Source organism: Schistocerca serialis, chromosome 5 (genome assembly GCF_023864345.2).
Source record: "Schistocerca serialis cubense isolate TAMUIC-IGC-003099 chromosome 5, iqSchSeri2.2, whole genome shotgun sequence".
In the NCBI taxonomy this organism is placed as follows: domain Eukaryota; kingdom Metazoa; phylum Arthropoda; class Insecta; order Orthoptera; family Acrididae; genus Schistocerca; species Schistocerca serialis.
In genome coordinates this window covers 577,238,937-577,256,224 of record NC_064642.1, presented here as the reverse complement: position 1 = coordinate 577,256,224, position 17,288 = coordinate 577,238,937, and the positions used below count along the sequence as shown (strand labels likewise).

The 17,288-nt window shown below is 38.4% G+C and overlaps 1 protein-coding gene and 1 long non-coding RNA gene across 4 annotated transcripts in view; both read right to left on the bottom strand.

Moving 5' to 3' along the window:
- Positions 1-17,288, bottom strand: part of LOC126480661 (guanine nucleotide-binding protein subunit beta-5) — a 167,062-nt gene that overhangs the window by 148,534 nt on the left and 1,240 nt on the right. Inside the window, exon 2 of one of the 3 annotated variants that reach the window (XM_050103884.1) lies at positions 7,621-7,797. The exons of the other annotated variants lie outside the window; for them this stretch is intronic. Within the exon in view, the coding sequence (XP_049959841.1) occupies positions 7,621-7,659 (39 nt within the window). The 5' untranslated portion in view covers positions 7,660-7,797. The remainder of the gene's footprint in view (positions 1-7,620; positions 7,798-17,288) is intronic. 3 annotated transcript variants of the gene reach the window in all.
- On the bottom strand, positions 2,969-7,611 carry LOC126480662 (uncharacterized). Its single transcript, XR_007587447.1, has 2 exons — positions 3,179-7,611; positions 2,969-3,094 (listed from the first exon to the last, which is right to left on the bottom strand). It is a non-coding gene; the product is annotated as an uncharacterized LOC126480662 (long non-coding RNA).

Sequence of the window (17,288 nt, the reverse complement as noted above, 5' to 3'; positions counted from 1 at the left end):
GAAAATTTCCCATTTGAATGAATTAAGGAGTTCTTTAGTGCGGTTTGCAGTGTGAGGTCAGGCATCGTTGTGCAAAAACAAAATTTTGGATATCAGCTTTCCTTGGCGTTTGTTTTGAACTGCTCTTCTAAGGTTGCACAAAGTCTGACAGTACTGGGCAGAATTTATGGTTGCTCCACATTTGAGAAAACCAATAAGCACACATTGCCTATCCCAAAACACTGTCACCATAAACTTCCTTGCTGACAAGGTTTGCAAACATTTTCTTGGTTTTTGGGAGGACCTTGTGTGCCCCTACTCCATGGACTGTAATTTTGTCTCGCAATCAACTTATTTCACCCAAGTCTCATCACCAGTTACGATTCAATCCAGTAATGAATCACCATGTTTGTGGTAGGTCTCCAGAAATGTCAACGTTGCCCCCATTCACTGTTCTTTATGGTACTCTGTAAGCATTTTGGACACTCATCGTGCACAAAATTTGTGGTAACCTAGCTTTTGAGTGACAATTTCAAACAACAAAGTCTGTGAAACTTGTGGAAAAGAAAGCGAAAGCTCCGTTATTGTGAAGTGACGGTTTTCACAAATCGTTTCATCAACTTTGGCAACAAGATCATCACTCAGAATGCTCGGGCATCCACTCTTCTCTTCATCATGAACGTTGGTTGGCCATTTTGTTACCGAATGCACCATTTCCAGACGAAACATTCACTCATTACATTGTTACCATACACTTTGGACAGTTCACAATAAATTTCTACGGGTTTTAGGTTTTTTGCCAACAAAAACCGTATCACAGACCGCACCTCTGAACTGACGGGATTTTCGATTGCAGCGCACATGTCAAATTCGAATATCGAAAAAACCAGACGCGCAGAGACATTCCCGCTGTCACGGATGGATGCCAACTGAGCTGCCGAGCATGCACATATCATAATATATGTGATCTGGGCGCACCTAGTGGCATCACACGGAAACATTCCCTACTTTCTGAATAGCCCTTGTATATTTACAAATTTACGGTTTTTTGATTTTTTCTTTACTTGTACTGTGAACCCTTGCTTCTTCCCAAATTTCCTGATACTAAATCAACAAGAAGTACCCTACAGATTTTGATGAGTGCGTTTGACTGTACCAAAGTATGTGATGTTAATGGCCATACATTTTCACTGCACTGAGATAGAAGCTAACATTTATTATACTGCCAAGAGACCATAGACCTTAGCAAGTGACATGAATCACAACTTGAAATGTCCACTCGTTCCCGAAAAAAGACATGTTAACATACAGGCTGATAGCAGATGACAAAAATATATTTTTTTTTTTCATTTGATTTGATTACAAATTTACAGTTTTTAAATTTTTTCCTTTGGTTATACTGTGAAAACTTGCTTCTCACCAAATGTCATGGTCCTAGGCCAATGGGAATACCCCATAGGTTTTGATAAGTTAGTCATGAGTATTAAAATATTTGATGTATCTTTTGATTGCACTGATTTACAAGCTTCAATGTTTTACACCACCAAGGGACCATAGGCCCCAGTATGTGACATAAATGTCAACTTGATATGCCTATCTGTTCCTGAGGAAAAGTGTTTTCAACAGTCAGTCGGACGGACAGACAGACAGACAGAGAACAAAGTGATCCTGCAATGGTTCCGTTTTAGCTGACTGAGGTATGGAATGTTAGAAAACCACCTAGTAAGTGCAGGTTGGCAAGAAGCTAGCAACGTATTGCATAGGAGCTGTCGTTTTTTTGAAGCATATCAAGACTCAGATGAGAAAGAGAGTTACACAGTGTTAAACTGTATACGGCTGAGATGGGCTTAAATTTAAAATTAGCAACATGAAATGACAAGAGTTCTGCAGCCGCTAAATAGAATAAAGATTGAGTGGCTGTAATGATGTGTGATAATGCTTCAGGCACTCACCATTTATCACTTTTACTCATTGGTAACTTTACTAAGATGAGCTCTAAATAAAATTGCACCAGACTGACTCCATGTCTGCTCCAATAATCATCGAAGCATGTGGAGGTCTGTCTGTCTCTCTTGTGAATGCTTTCATTATTAGATTGCCTTAAAATACCTTTCAGTTAAGAGGTGGTTTTTCTCTTGTTGGAAAACCCTATGTCTCACCCAGTAAGAAGTGAGGGTCTCTCTCCCATTCAGCATCACATGTCTAATTCAAAGGAATCACTGAAATTGTTTCTGAATCACCTTTGCAAGAATACATACATGCCATAAACATAAAATTACTCTGGGTGATTGACAGTTGGGATGCAATTCAAGAAGAAGACTCGACAGACAAAGTTGGGATTACTCTTGGCTGTTCTGGGATTAATATCAGAAAATTGTGGTTTCTGTATCAAATAAAATTATGCCTTCCCTATTGAACAAAGAATTGTAAATACAGAGAATAATAGAAAACGAATAGTAAGAAATATAATATAAAGCCAAGGCAAGAACTAAAAATTACATAGAAAGATAGAGATCAAGAGAATCCAAGGCATTTCCACAATTTAGAGAAAGAAGAAGAAAGTATATAGTATACCAACAAGAAAAACAAAATCCAGCTTCTTCCACAACTTACTTGAAGAGCACATAATCATACTGTTCAGGAGAGCAATTTTAAAGATTGAAATCAAATTTCATGGGTAGTAATGGTTAAAATTAATAAATACTAACGTCATTTGGAGGATCGTTATATACATAATATTTAATATAAGCTGATACCTTAAACATCGAAATTGCAGTTTTACTGGCATAATATCTGAAGTAATGTCGTGGATTACAAGGGAAAAACTAGCTCTCTTATGTAGCATTATAGAAAATATTGCAAGTAAAACTAATTTTTGTTCAATGTTATTTGTCACAGTATTTTGTAATGAAAAACAATATTTGAAACAATAAACATATTTCTTTTTAAATAATGTATCTTTGCTATTTTAACAACATGTAATAAAGTGGTCCCAACATGCACTTTTCAGCCTAGTGTAAAAGGTATGTGTAAAACACACTAGCTTCTTGAAAACAACACTCCTTCAAAACATGGAGGTCCCGATACTTTTCTTCTTTTGATATTGCCAGAGGGCCTGAAAGAACAAATTATTATTATTAATATTATTATCATATAAAATTACCCTAAAATAATATTTTACTTAATTTTTATATTTTACCTTAGTAAGCAGGAGATGTACTCTCCAGGCTGCTGATCTTGAAGTTGCTGTGAAGCTCTCACCACCAATGAAATGATAGCTACATTATAAGTTTCTCGATGTTGAATGAGGCGGAGCATTTTTTTTTTTTACTACCCCACCAAAGGGTCTTTTTAGCACTTTCTCAAATTTTTCTTTTGCAGAAATGATTAACAATTTTTTATAAAATCTTGATTGGCTATCACAACATCAAAAGGTTTAGGTCTCCATTGAGCTTTAACCACTATTCGCACCTAACCCATCGGTACTTCTACAGCTGCTTTTATATTATAAATTATATTCTTACCACACTCCACGAAAGTGTCCTCCAATAGGAAAAGTTACTTTCACTGTCTTCAGAAGTTTTAGTTCACTCACAGGATAATTAAGATAACTTGGAACAGTGTAATTCTTATTCTGGCCTGAACGTGAATCATAAAAAATTAAATATGTTTGACTTTCTTGTCCAACAATTCTGTCGCACAGAGATTAAGAAAAACAACAACAAAGGTGTAGAACAACAGAATTCCATTTGACAGCTGATGAATTTTTATGGAGTAAACAACCGCCTTTTGCAAGAGAGATAATTATGGTGGTACTTCGTAAGTACAAAGTTTGCTTCGGTTTCATTAGAATTTTGCCTTCTTAAACACGTATTTCTCTTTCTGGAATAAAAAGTTTCAGCTTTGACTTTGTGAATCTTGTGGTCAATGGTGGTGATATTAATTTCTTTCCAGGCTTGTTTCTTCATATCATTACCTAAATTTTCAGATACTCTTGCATTCAGCACTTATCACAGAGTGTGTGCACTACATTGAATTGGATGCTGATTATTGTTCTATACATCTGACATGAAATGTCACAATTTGGGTATTTTTCCTGGAACATTTTGTGTATTTTTTTTCACTGAAAGTTCCTTTGGGAGATAAAATATCCTGGTTTTGTCATTACTGCAATGACTTAATCTACCCTAAAATGAATCAGTACGATTATCAACTGCCTTTTCTCCTTCTTCCTTAACTTTCTATGGCCTATTTCCATGCTTACCCCTTCCATCACGAGGAGAGACACACAACTTCATTAATCTTTTAACTGTCATTAATCATCACCTTGCTATTCCAAACACTGTCATGAAGGCTTTTCTCCATAGGAACTTCATACGTAATGGCGTCACATTTTGTTCTCACTCTGTAGTTCAAACTACACCCTCGAAGCTGTGCATCATCATTCTGCCTTGATTGCCTTCTACAAACTGAAGGTATTGTAATGAGGTCTGTCAGATGCAACTATCATTCATTCCAGTCTTCCAAATAATTAAATTTTCTTATAATATTGGATCTTTGTTCAGCACTTCATCAAACACTAACTTACAGTTGCTGTCTTCTCCTAGTTCCCTTTTCTAACATTGTTAGAATCTGAAGATCTCCATCTTTTATCCTCAGACGAAGTATTTGTCATTAGGTGTAAATAATGAACAATTATAACTGAAATCAATCGCTTACAGCTACTGAATTACTAAACAGAATGTCTCAAACTATAGCAACAGTTTTTACTAGTACAACAATTCACAATAAAGGAAAATTCTATGTTACTTGCTGTTCGGATTTCTGGATGAGATCACTGACAAGTTTAACTATGGTTTAAGTAGTGTTAAAAATCATGTCTGTTCATAGAGGCAGGGATCAATCAAATGCTGAAAATTATAGATCAGTTACCGTCAGATCGGTCTTACATAAAACAGTGCAAATTGTTATAAGACAGACTAGGAAATTCTATTTTAAATATTCTGAAAGAGGCAAAGCAGCAAGTGAGCAAAGAAGAATTAGATATATGGTCCTTGACCTTCCAAAGGCATTGGACTATATTTGTCACAACAAAGTTGCTATGGCGTAGGGTATATACAGCAGACATTGCAAAATTATTTGTGGAAAATAAAGCATAGTGCTCAAACTTTCAGTGTAGACGCATCCCACTTCAAAATGAGCCTCCACAATTAATGAAGATGTGTCTGATTGTCACCTGCCATATGACCAATAGCCAGAAGTGATGGTCTTGGATGCCATTTCTTTTCAAAGCAGGATCCTTTTGATTGTTTTCCATAGCACCATGACAGCACAACTGCACGTTGATGATTTTCTATACTCCATTTTGTTGCCCTTCATGGCAAGTCATCCTGGGCTTGCATTTCAGCAAGGTGAAGGAAGCTCACCCCCACACAGCGAGAGTTTCTATTGCATGTCTTCATTCTTGCCGAATCCTATGTTGGCCTGACCTGTTCTCAACTGAGAACATATGGAGCATTACAGGCAGGGCCTTCCTACCAGCTTGAGATTCTGACAATCTAACGCACTGATTGGACAGCATTTCGCATGATATCCCTCTGGAGGACATCCAACAATCTATCAATTAATGCCAAGCCGAATGACTGCCTGCATAAGGGCCATAGGTGGGTCAATGTGTTATTGATTTGCTCAGTCTGTGAGGCTCTTTCTCTTAAATAAATCATCCAGTTTTTCTGAAATTGTAATCATTTGTTTGTCTGTACATGTACATCATATCTACCAGTTTCCATCCCAAGTGGATAATTCTTTTGTGGTGCCTTTTTTTTTCTCTTGTGGTGTATAAAACAGAAGAGAGTATAAATTAACAATGATATCCTGGAACCAGTTGATGATTTTTTTGTGTATAGGGCAAATGACTGCAACAGCAATATGGACAGTAAAAGAATAAAAATAGCCAGAGAGCTTTTGGTACACTAAATAAGATTTTCAACAAAAAAAACTTATAAAATATCTCAAAAGGAAAGTGAGAGCTAACTGATGTGTTGGTGGAATGTCTATGGCGAATGGATTAGTTTAGCATGTCATGTGGCAGATATTACAGACCAGGCACTGCCTCATGGTCAAATGCATGAAAGACATCATTAGTTCATTCAATCGTGGTTGCCCAATGCATGAGATACTCCACTTCTGAGGTCAAGCTGGCAATGGGCTTTTTGGGTGCTACTGTATTACGAATGTACCATAACAAAAACTTGATGTCAAGGAGTCATCAGATCTATTTTACACCATAAGTGAAAGTTATGAGAGGCAGACCTACTAGTATAAAATGAGGTGGAAAGTATTGTGTTGCCACTAGAGAATTAGTAACAGCAGAATAGGTGGCCAGAAGAGATCAGTAGCTTCATATATGGACTAGTCGTCAGATGTCATCTGAGTGACAAATTCATCAGGGTTGACTGTGAAGTGGAAATGCAAAAAAAAACACCCCCCAGATAATGTCCAGTGATGGTGATTTCTTTTTTTCTGTACAAAAGGTATCCATATGAAATCAGTAGAAGGAATCATCTGTGACTTCCAAAGTGCTACCAGCAGTCCAGCTAGCACAATGACTGTGTGTAATGAGTTAAAAAGAATGGGGTACAATAGTCGTGCAGCTCCTCATAACCCACACAATTCAGTAGCCAATGCCGAGTGACACTTGAGGTGGTATACAGAGCAATGCCACTGGACAGTGGATGACTGGAAATAAATAATCTGGAGAGAGGAGTCAACACTATATACCGTGGCAAATCAAAATGACGGGTTTGGGTTCAGTGAATGCCTGGAGGATGTTACCTGTCATCATGTGTAGTGCAAAAAGTGAAGTACAGAGGACGTAGTGTTATGGTATGGGGGTGTTTTTCATAGTCAGGATGTGGTCCCCTTAGGTGGAAAAATATGAACACCTTTTACAGCACTGTGTACTGCATAGAGTAGAGGAACTGCTCAGAGAGAATGACTGACTGTATCAGCATGACAAATGCACCCTTTCATAAAGCAGCAGTGAGCCAGTGGTTTGAGGATAACACCATCCCTGAAATGGACTGGCCTAATCAGAGTCCTGACCCGAAACCGATGTAACACCTCTGTGACGAGTTAAAACGTCAATTTCACTCCAGACCCCAGTGTCCCACATGCCTACCTTCTCTGATTTCAACTCTTGAGAAAGAGTGGGCAGCCATTCCTCCACAGACATTCAGAGACCTCACTGAAAGTGTCCCCAACAAAGTTCAAGTCTTCATAAAATTGAAGGGCAGACACATCCCATATTAATGTACACTAATAGATGTCCAGATACTTTTGATCAGATGGTATGCTCCAAATTTTTGCATATGTCAGGCTCTTGCAACGCTGTCCCATTTGGTACAAGCACTCACATGCCTGACTGACTGATTGTCCAAGCATCAGCTGTTTGCCCACCACTGCCTGCAGGTGAGCACCCAATCTGGAATAGTCAGGCTTACAACATCCACAGATGACCTGTAACTTCAGCAACAACACTGTCCTCAAATTATGTGTAATGGTTTGAGGAAAAATCCAGACATGGAGATGCTTGTACAGCCACAGCCACATCTGGAACACAATCCTGTGAGATTTACATACCTTGCAACCAGGTTTGATCAAGTAATAAAGACTGTGCATGGTGACAGAGCACTCCTGAATCAAGGTATGTCCTCCATACTTCTGGTGTCTCCTGGACTAAATGCCACAATATAGCTCCTGTCATCAGGAATCATCTCTAATTCAGTGTGTTCAATGCATTATAAGTGTGTACGGCAGCTGTAATTGTAAACAGATTCCATCAAATGCCATGTTGCCGAAACTCTTTCCACAATTTCAAACTTAACTGCTCTCTTCTACCACCATTTCTCTACACAAGCTCTCTTCTATCACCATTTCTCTACAACGGGCCAACGAACCTTTGTGAGATCACAGTCAATATTACTAGCTTGAACTTGGTACACTTACTTGCATACGTGCTATGATGTATCATGCAGCGTAACTTGCTGTGACAGTGCGAGAGAGAGACAAAGATATTGTTTATTACTCTGTGGCGGACAGCGCTCACATAATTATTCTTAGGATATAGTTTTTGTTTGTTCTTGTTAAGAGTAATTTTAGTAGAGGAGAGCCATTCTTGTGATGTAAAAAATTGATGCCATTGCGAGTTTTTGATTCACATTGTAAAATATAAGTGCATATGGAAGAAAATCAGTTAATAGAACAATAAAATATTGTTCATTTCAAGAAGGTACGTCTTATTATACACCCAGTGATGTACTGCTATTGTGATTTACTAATAAACACTAGTTGAGAACAGTTCCGACGGGAGCGTTCAGTTCTAGTGAAATAGTTCGATGTTTTCTTCGGAAAAGAAGTCACTTCATGGATCATTCAAATCCACAATAGTAACTGGACATTTCTCAGAACTGAAAGCAATCTGATTGCTATGCAACAGACCCCCGAAGAATATTTCTCCGTATTTTGGTTACCACTTTCAGCTCAACACGGTATCTGCAGCATCTGGAGCAGATTTCTACAACAGCGGAAGCGTGTAATCGCCATCAGTTTCACACACCGCCGTGTGTACGCTGTATGTATTTACCCACAACAGTGAACATACAGTTACTCACACAAATAGAAAGACAATACTAGGTGGTGTGGGGAAACATTTCAGTATAATGGCCCTGTAGAGCTAAACAGTAATTAGCCTAGTAAGAAAAGGAGTCGTTACAGTGCACTTGAAAAACATCACTAAATACCTGGTTCAGCCTCTTAAAGCTGTGAACAAAATACTATAAGCACCTTAATGCTTGGCATTACCTCGAAGGTAGTGATGGTTGATGCTGATGATCGATCTATGAGAGATTAGCAAGCTCAGTAATGCACTAATCTAAGAGGAAATCTTGTCTGAAAATGATAGTTATGAAGCATAAAAGATGGTCAGATAATGCTACCACCAGCATACAGCAACAGTCTAGGAATCATCATCTGAATGATGTAATAAACTGATTTTTTATGTACTTAGTTCACAATATTTCAACCTCTATCAACATTTAAGTGGTCATGTGGCCAGCATGTTTGCCTAATTTGACTTGACTATTCTTTTCTTCTTGGATCATGTGAAAAGTATTGTGCAACAAGCTCACGCCACTTCAGAACTTAGGTGATGCCACTTTGAACAACTTTTGTGAATATAACACTTTTTGCAAGTTGTGCAGATAAAATTAATACAAAAAGTTTCTACCTACATTTACATCATTATCAGAAAACCAATAGTAGGTGCACTTGGTTGACATCTACAAACAATGATGTCCTACTTTTGTGGAAGAGCCCAACAAGCCACTAATATTGTTGTAGTGTGGCAAAGTGTTTATGTGCTGAGTAATTATCTTTAGTACAAGCATTCAGACTAAATCATACTCAACGGATTATCAATAATGGAAGAAAACATGAAAAGGTACAAGAGAGAGAGAAGGCTGTTTAGGTAAAATCTGAGTCAGATTACTGAACCTTATTTCTCTTGAATACAAGTCAATTTGTCTCACAAAAGGGGATTAACAGAAATCTCATTTTGTGTATTTGCTTCAGTTTTTATAGGGAATTAATAATAATTTCTCTCTCTCTCTCTCTCTCTCTCTCTCTCTCTCTCTCTCCATTTTTCCTCAACAGATTAAAAGATATTCAGCAGGGTTCGTTTAAAGTTATTTGTTCACTGTTCTGCAATACCTTGCACCAGCCAAAATGCAGCCCCACTGTCAATGCTGCTCTCGCATGGGACGAGTTGGCTGATGTTCGTAAGCAGCTGGAAATCTTCCTGACTACTGTCAAATGATTGGCAGCTGCTGAGAATGTGTGTATTGAGCTCCCTAGAGTCCTGCATCTGTGGTACCGGAACCAACAGTACCTAAAGTATTACCCTCTTGTGTGTATTCTGTCTCCTCTGCAGAAAATAGGATCTGTCAGTACTCATCCGCTTGACTGTGAGTGGCGTTTTAATGGTAGATCTAGGTGTTCTGTACAAGTCGGCAGGGGACCAGGGGGATTCAGGGTGTTGTACCGATCCCCTAACCAACAAATTTGAGGCACTGTCTTTCACTGATTCTAAAACTAAGCCAGTGGGGGTCATTTCACCTGTTTTGTCTGGTGTCTGGAGGAGACAAACAAAAAAGGGCAGGGGTCTATTAATTGTCGTCAATTCTAAAGGACAGTGAATGATGGCATCCCTTAGGGAAATGGCAGCATGGGACAAGATAAGACATCAGATGCACTCAGTGTGTATGCCTGCTGGCCTCATTCAAGACGTTGATGAGGCTATTCCAGCAGTCACTCAGGCAATAGGGTGCAACCAACCGCAGATTGTGCCGCATATTGGGACAAATGATGCCTATCACCCAGGCTCAAAGGTCATACTTCGATCATTCCAGCGACTGGCATTGAAGGCTGAGAAGACCACCCTTACACAAGGAGTTTCAACGAAGCTCATAAATTGCAGCATTGTCCCCAGAACTAATCATGGTCCTTTGGTTCTGAGTTGTATGGAAAGACAACCAGACTTTGAAGGTCCTGTGATGAGCTAAGCTGCTACTTCCTGTGCCATAGGGTTGATGATGATTCAACTGTGAAATAAACAACATAGGCTGCTACCCAGGTGGCTGCCTGTGTGGGGTGCACACAAGGTGCTTTTTTTTCTTTTTCTTTTTAGATTCGGTGACTCTCCATTCAACACAGATAATGATAGCTGTAGGAAGCCCAGAAGTATCAGTGTAAGAACAAAAGAAATGCCTCCAATGTATGATGTATTAAAATTCTAAGTAGTTAACTGCCAAAGCATTCGTAACGAAGTGCCAGAGTTTGAAGTGCTCTTGAAAAGCAATGGCACTCACATAATACTAGGTATAGAAAGCTGGTTGAAACATAAAATTGACAGCAATGAGATTTTTTGGGAAAATGTAAGTGTATATTGAAAGGATACGCTAATGCAGAATGAAGAGGGTGTATTTGTCGCAGTAGACAAAAAGGTCAAATCCATTGAGATGAAAATTCAAGCTGCATGTGACATTGTTTGGGCAAGGCTCAGTATCAGGGATGGGCATAAACTGGTAACCGGATCCTTCTATCATCCACCACACTCACCTCCTGATGTAACCAAAAACTTTGCACAAAACCACAGCTCACTTGTATGTACGTTCCTGAATCATACTGAAGTCATTGATGGAGACCCATCATCCAACAATCAATTGGAGAAATTAGAATTTTCTTAGTGGCGGGCGTGACAAGACATCCAGTGAAACATTACCAAATGCCTACTCTGAACACCACCTCAAAAGATAGTTCAGAACTCCACTTCTGATGGAATTATATTAGCTCCAATGGCAACAAACAGACCTGACATCTTTGAGGATGTCCACAACGAAACTGGTATCAGTGACCATGACGCGGTTGTGGCAACAATGATTACCAAAGTACAAAGGACAACTGAAACAACCAGAAAGATATACATGTACGGCAAACTACATAAAAACTCAATAGTGTCATATCTCAATGAGGAGCTTGAAACTTTCAACATAGGGAAGGAGCATGTAGAGGAACTACGAGGCAAGTTTAAAAGAATAGTTTACCACACACTGGATAGATATGTACCCAGTAGAACAGTTCATAATGGGCGGGATCCTCCATGGTATACAGTCACTGTAAAGAAACTTCTAAAGAAGCAGAGACTACTGCATTAGAGGTGTAAAACAAAGCATAGGACTATTAACAGATGCTGAACGAAACACGTTTGGCTGTCAGAGAGCAATGTGTGAAGCCTTCAATGACTAGCCCAAAGAAATTCTGGACGTACGTAAAGACTATTAGTAGCACCAAAATTAGTGTCCAGTCCTTAAGGAATGAGACAAGAACTAAAATTGAGGGTAGCAAAGCAAAAGCTGAAATGCTTAACTCTGTTTTTAATTAATTAATTAATACGTTTTTCCAAAAGAAAAAACAAGAGAATTGCCCCAATTTAATCCTCGTACCACTGAAAAGATGAATAAAATCAGTATTAATGTGAATGGTGTTAAGAAACAGCAGAAATCATTAAAACTGAACAAAATTCCAGGGTCTGAAGCAATCCCTATCAGAGCCTACACTGAATTTGCTGCTGCTTTGGGCTCACTTCCAACTACAGTGTATTGTAGACCCCTCGGACAAAAAACCATGCCAAGTAGCTGGAATAAAGCAAAGGCAGTCAGGTAGATGCAGCACTTCTTGATTTCCGAAAAGCATTTGACTCAGTACCATACCTATGCTTGTCAAAATTACAATCAAATGGTGTATCAAGTGAAATTTGTGACTGGATCAAGAACTTTTGGTAGAAAGGACACAGCATATTATCTTGTGTGTGTGTGTGTGGTTTGAGGTTTTCGGGCGCTAAACAGCATGGTCATCAGCGCCCAAACGCATAGAAACAGGAACACATGCAGTGAAGGGACGAAGACGGACAGCGAACAAGGAGAACGGCTAAAAGACACAGACCTGACGCTGTTACAAATCCTCACATACAGAGGCAAAACAAGAGGAGAAGAAACACACTAAAAAAGGAAAGGAAACACAAGGAAAAGAGAACAGAAATCGAAGTGAAACAAGTAGGTAATCGTGACTGGCGGACCTCTTACCTAAAGCCTGTGTGAGCAAGTAAACCAGCAGCACATTAAAATCCTCTCCCTAAAATCCGAGGCAACAAATTGGACAGGACACAAAACCGTAAGACCTTAACCACAGTCGTTGCGTCGTCTTGCAAAATAGAGGGCAAATCCGGTGGCAAGGAAACCACCGCCCTCTGGTCAGAGAATAAAGGACAGTCAAGTAAAATGTGGCGGACAGTAATCTGGACGCCACAAGCACTGCAGATTGGGGGGGTCCTCCCGCCGGAGTAAAAAACCATGCGTTAAGGGACTGTGCCCGATGCGGAGGCGAGTGAGGAGAACCTCATCCCTCCTGCCTGACTGGTAGGACGTACGCCACGGCCGCGTGGTGGCCTTGACCAGACGCAGCTTATTTTCACCGACTGCCAGCCACTCCACTCCAGCATATTATCTTAGATGAAGTCATCATCAGATGTAGAAGTAACTTTGGGTGTGGCCCATGGAAATGTGTTAGGGCTACTGCTGTTCATGTTGTATATTAATGACCTTGCAGACAATTTTAACAGTAAGATCAGATTCTTTGCAGATGATGCAGCTATCTGAAATGAAGTACAATTTGAAAAAAGCTGCATACATATTCAGCCAGATCTTGATAAGATGATATAGTGGTGCAGAGATTGGCAACTTGCTTTAAATGTTCAAAAATGTAAATCACAACTGGAATCAGAAAACTCTTACAACTACAACTTGTGCAACCCACTCTATAATATTGCTCAAGTGTGTGGGACCCGTACCAAATAGGACTAATGGTGGATATTGAACATATACAAAGAAGGGCAGCATGAACTGTCACAGGTTTCTTTGACAAGTGGGACAGTGTCACAGGTATGCTGAAGAAACTGAACTGGCTAACTCTTCAAGACAGAGAAGTCTACTAACAAAGTTTTAAGAACCAACTTTAAATGAGGACTTTAGGAATATAGTACAACCTCCTAGGTAGGTATTGTAAGGATCTTGACGACACGATTAGAATAATTACAGCATGCAGAAAGGCATTCAAACAACTATCTTCTTGTGCTCTGTATATGACTGGAACAGGAAAAAAACCCTAATAACTGGTACAATGAGACATATCCTCTTTCATGCACTTCGCATTGGTTTGTAGACTACAGATGTAGACAGTAACATGGTGATAGCCTGACAGTATAGCCAAGCAAAAAGAGTTAATTTTAAGATCTTGTCGACATCATTCAACATGGAATACTAACTCGGCTAGCCAACATCAAGGTATGAGTTATGATCCCACCATTCAGCATTTGGCTGTAGTATTTTCATACAAAATGATATTACATAAAATACATATTATTATTATTATTATCATTATCATTATCATTACTGTGATATTCAGAAATATGACTGGTTTGATGCAGATTTCCTTTATTGTACAAATCTCCTCATGTCTATATGACTATCACAACCTACATCCATTTGAACTTGCATGCTGTAGTTAAGCCTTGGCCTCACTTGGGAATTTTTACCCTCTGCTCATCTCTCTATTGCCAAATTAATTATTTCTATGCCTCAAAATGTGCGTTATCAAATCTTCCTTTTTCTCATTCAAGAGCCTCTACTCTCTTCTTGTCTGAACTGTTTATCATTTGTGTTTCACTTCTCTACAACACTACCTCAAGACAAATACTTTTATAAAAACTTCATAACTCTCATATTTATATTAAATTTTTAACAAATGTATCTTGTTCAGAAATACTTTTCTACATATTGGCTTCCCGCATTTTATGCCATCTCTACTATGACCATCTCCAAATTCCAAAACACTTTAGCTGCTTTAAGTAACGAATTCCTTAATCAAATTCCCTTCGCACCATTTGATTTAATTAGGATGCTCTCCACTTCCCCTTTTATTGACTTTCATCTTATAACCTCTTTTCAAGACACTATCAATTGTATCCACAGCTTTTGGAAGTCGTTCGCCATCTCTAACAATTATAAGTCAAAGGCAAACCATAAAGTTTGGAATTCTCCTCCTTGAACTTTCCAAAATGGCTCTTTGTTTTCCTTTGTTGCTTGCTCTAGGGGCAGATTGAGTAACATGAAGGATAGGCTGATCCTGTCACTCCTTTTTGAATTACTGCCTCCCTTTAACATATTTCAACTCTTAACTGCAGTGTGCTTTCCATAGTAGCTGTAGATTAACTTTATCTCTGGTAACTTCAAATGTTCAAAGAATGCATTTCAGCTAACACTGTCGAAAGCTTTCCTTACACATAGCTTAACACAAAGGTAATATTCACCATACAGAGGAGATGATGAGCCAGATTCACGTAAGCACTACTCAAAAACACATCACCACTGTATCTGACTTGTCATTATTACATCCTGGACTTTCCATTGTTTAACACAAAGGTAGTATTTGAATGTTTTGATGGTTTCCTTTGAGAGTTTCAAGTCTTCCGAACAATGCTATTTGACACAACCCACGATTAAAAGTGATATGAGTAAATAATTTAAGACTATTATGTTCATGATCAATGACTGCCACAAAAGACATCTACATATACATGACTACTGTGCAATTCACCAAGTGCTGGGCAGAGGGTCCATAGAACCACTTTCAGACTGTTTTTAACATTCCACTATCGGACTGCGCGTGGGAAAAATGGACACCTAAATCTTTGCATGCAACCTTCGATTTCTTCTATTTTATTACAACGCTAATTTCCCTCTATGTAAGTGGGATGCCAGGAAATTAACTTCGAATTCAGAGGAGAAAGTTGGTAATTGACATTTTGTGAAAAGATCTTGCCTCAACAAAAAAATGCCTTTGTTTTAATGACTGCCATTTCATCTAACATATTATATCCACTACATGCCCAGTTTTCGAGAATACAAATTGAGCTGTCCTACCTTGAACTTTTTGGATGTTCACTGTCAATTTGTCATGCGCCAATTCTCCAGAATATGGGAGAGAATCTTACTGTAGTAAGTCTGTTTAGCACATTTTTTGCTTTTGTGTGTGTTTTGGCAATAAAATGTAGTGTTGTTGTTTGCCTTCTCCATAACATGTTTTATGTGATGGTTTAAACTGAAACTGTTCGTAACTGCACCCACTATGTATTAAGTTGAATCAACATGCTTTAAATTAGTGTCATTTACCATGTGATTGAAATTTCACAATTTCTTTTTAAGTATTCATTAGCAGCTAACACTTTTTATTGTTTAGGGTATCTGCCACTTTTAACACCACACAGGTATTTACTGTGTTATCATTTTGCTCTTAGACTGTAAATGACAGCATCATCAACACACAATCTAAGACAGCTGCTCAGATTGTCTCCTAAATCGTTTATGCAGATTAGCGACAGCAGATGGCCAGTAACACTTCCTCGGGCCATGCCAGAAACCACAAATTTGATTTGTTTCCATGTTATCACCCCAAATGCGGTTTGATCTGAATGGCAGAATCGGCAAACTCATTAGAGACAGAGCACAAGCTCACATTTGGGAAATGGGAAAGGGTTAAGTCCAAGAGTAAATAATTTGGACTGTAACCTCAACTATGCGACTAAGGATGACATCTGGCATACTGCTGGAAATGGTCTTGACATTTATGTGAAGATTTTTACTATTCCAGTGATTCGACATGTGAAGAATTAAGTGCTCTGCTGGATGTGTGAAGGCACTTACTCAACTGAGTGGGGGAGAGGGGGGGGCTCAAACCCCCTGCAAATGTCATAATAATTGACTATCTCATACCAAAATATACTACTGAATTTTGCAAATTTCCTACAATAATTCATTAACCAATTTATACAACAAACAGCATAAAAGTTAATACACTTTCATTAATGATGTTTTCAACAGTTTAACTAGAGGAGAAACCTTTTGTTTCAGTCATCTCATCTTCTATTCATTTGCAGAAGTTTACCTAACCTCAGAATGACTGCTGAGTCTCACATCTCAAATGGTTTAAAACTGTAATATTATGAAATGATCAATTTTCTTTTGGGACCTTCCTCTAGTAATTGTCTCCACATTTGATTTTAATATTAATTTAAATGCAAATATGTTGCTTAAACATTATTATTCTTATACTTTCTTACTAATACATTTTTGCACTCCTTTCTTATATTAAACCTATATCTAAATTTCATGGCTTTAAAATGTGTTCAATTTCATCAACTCAGGCATTATCCTTCTAAGAATTGTTGACATTTCACTTTGTTTACTGCTAATCACATATAACATCAGTATACTACACTCTTCCAGTGTAAATTAATCCAACAAATTCCCCATTTCTACATAGTATATCACTAATCAAGTACTTCTGCCAATTAATTTCTTTTATTTCTGTCATTATCACAAAACTTATCTAACTGGCAGAGTCGTACCGTCTCTATCACTACCAGTACCAACAGGAACAGTATGACTCTGCCAAAGCTGTGGCCTACTTTACACCATAGTTTAAATATGTGCAATGATAACAAGATGATTTTGTGTATATTTTTTAACGATGCCACTATGGCTTTATTATATTAGTGCATGTTATTAAAAAGATCTGAATATGGCCACTGCTGATAAAAACTGGTAGTCTAAGGTCCAAAAGATTTGGATCATTGCCGG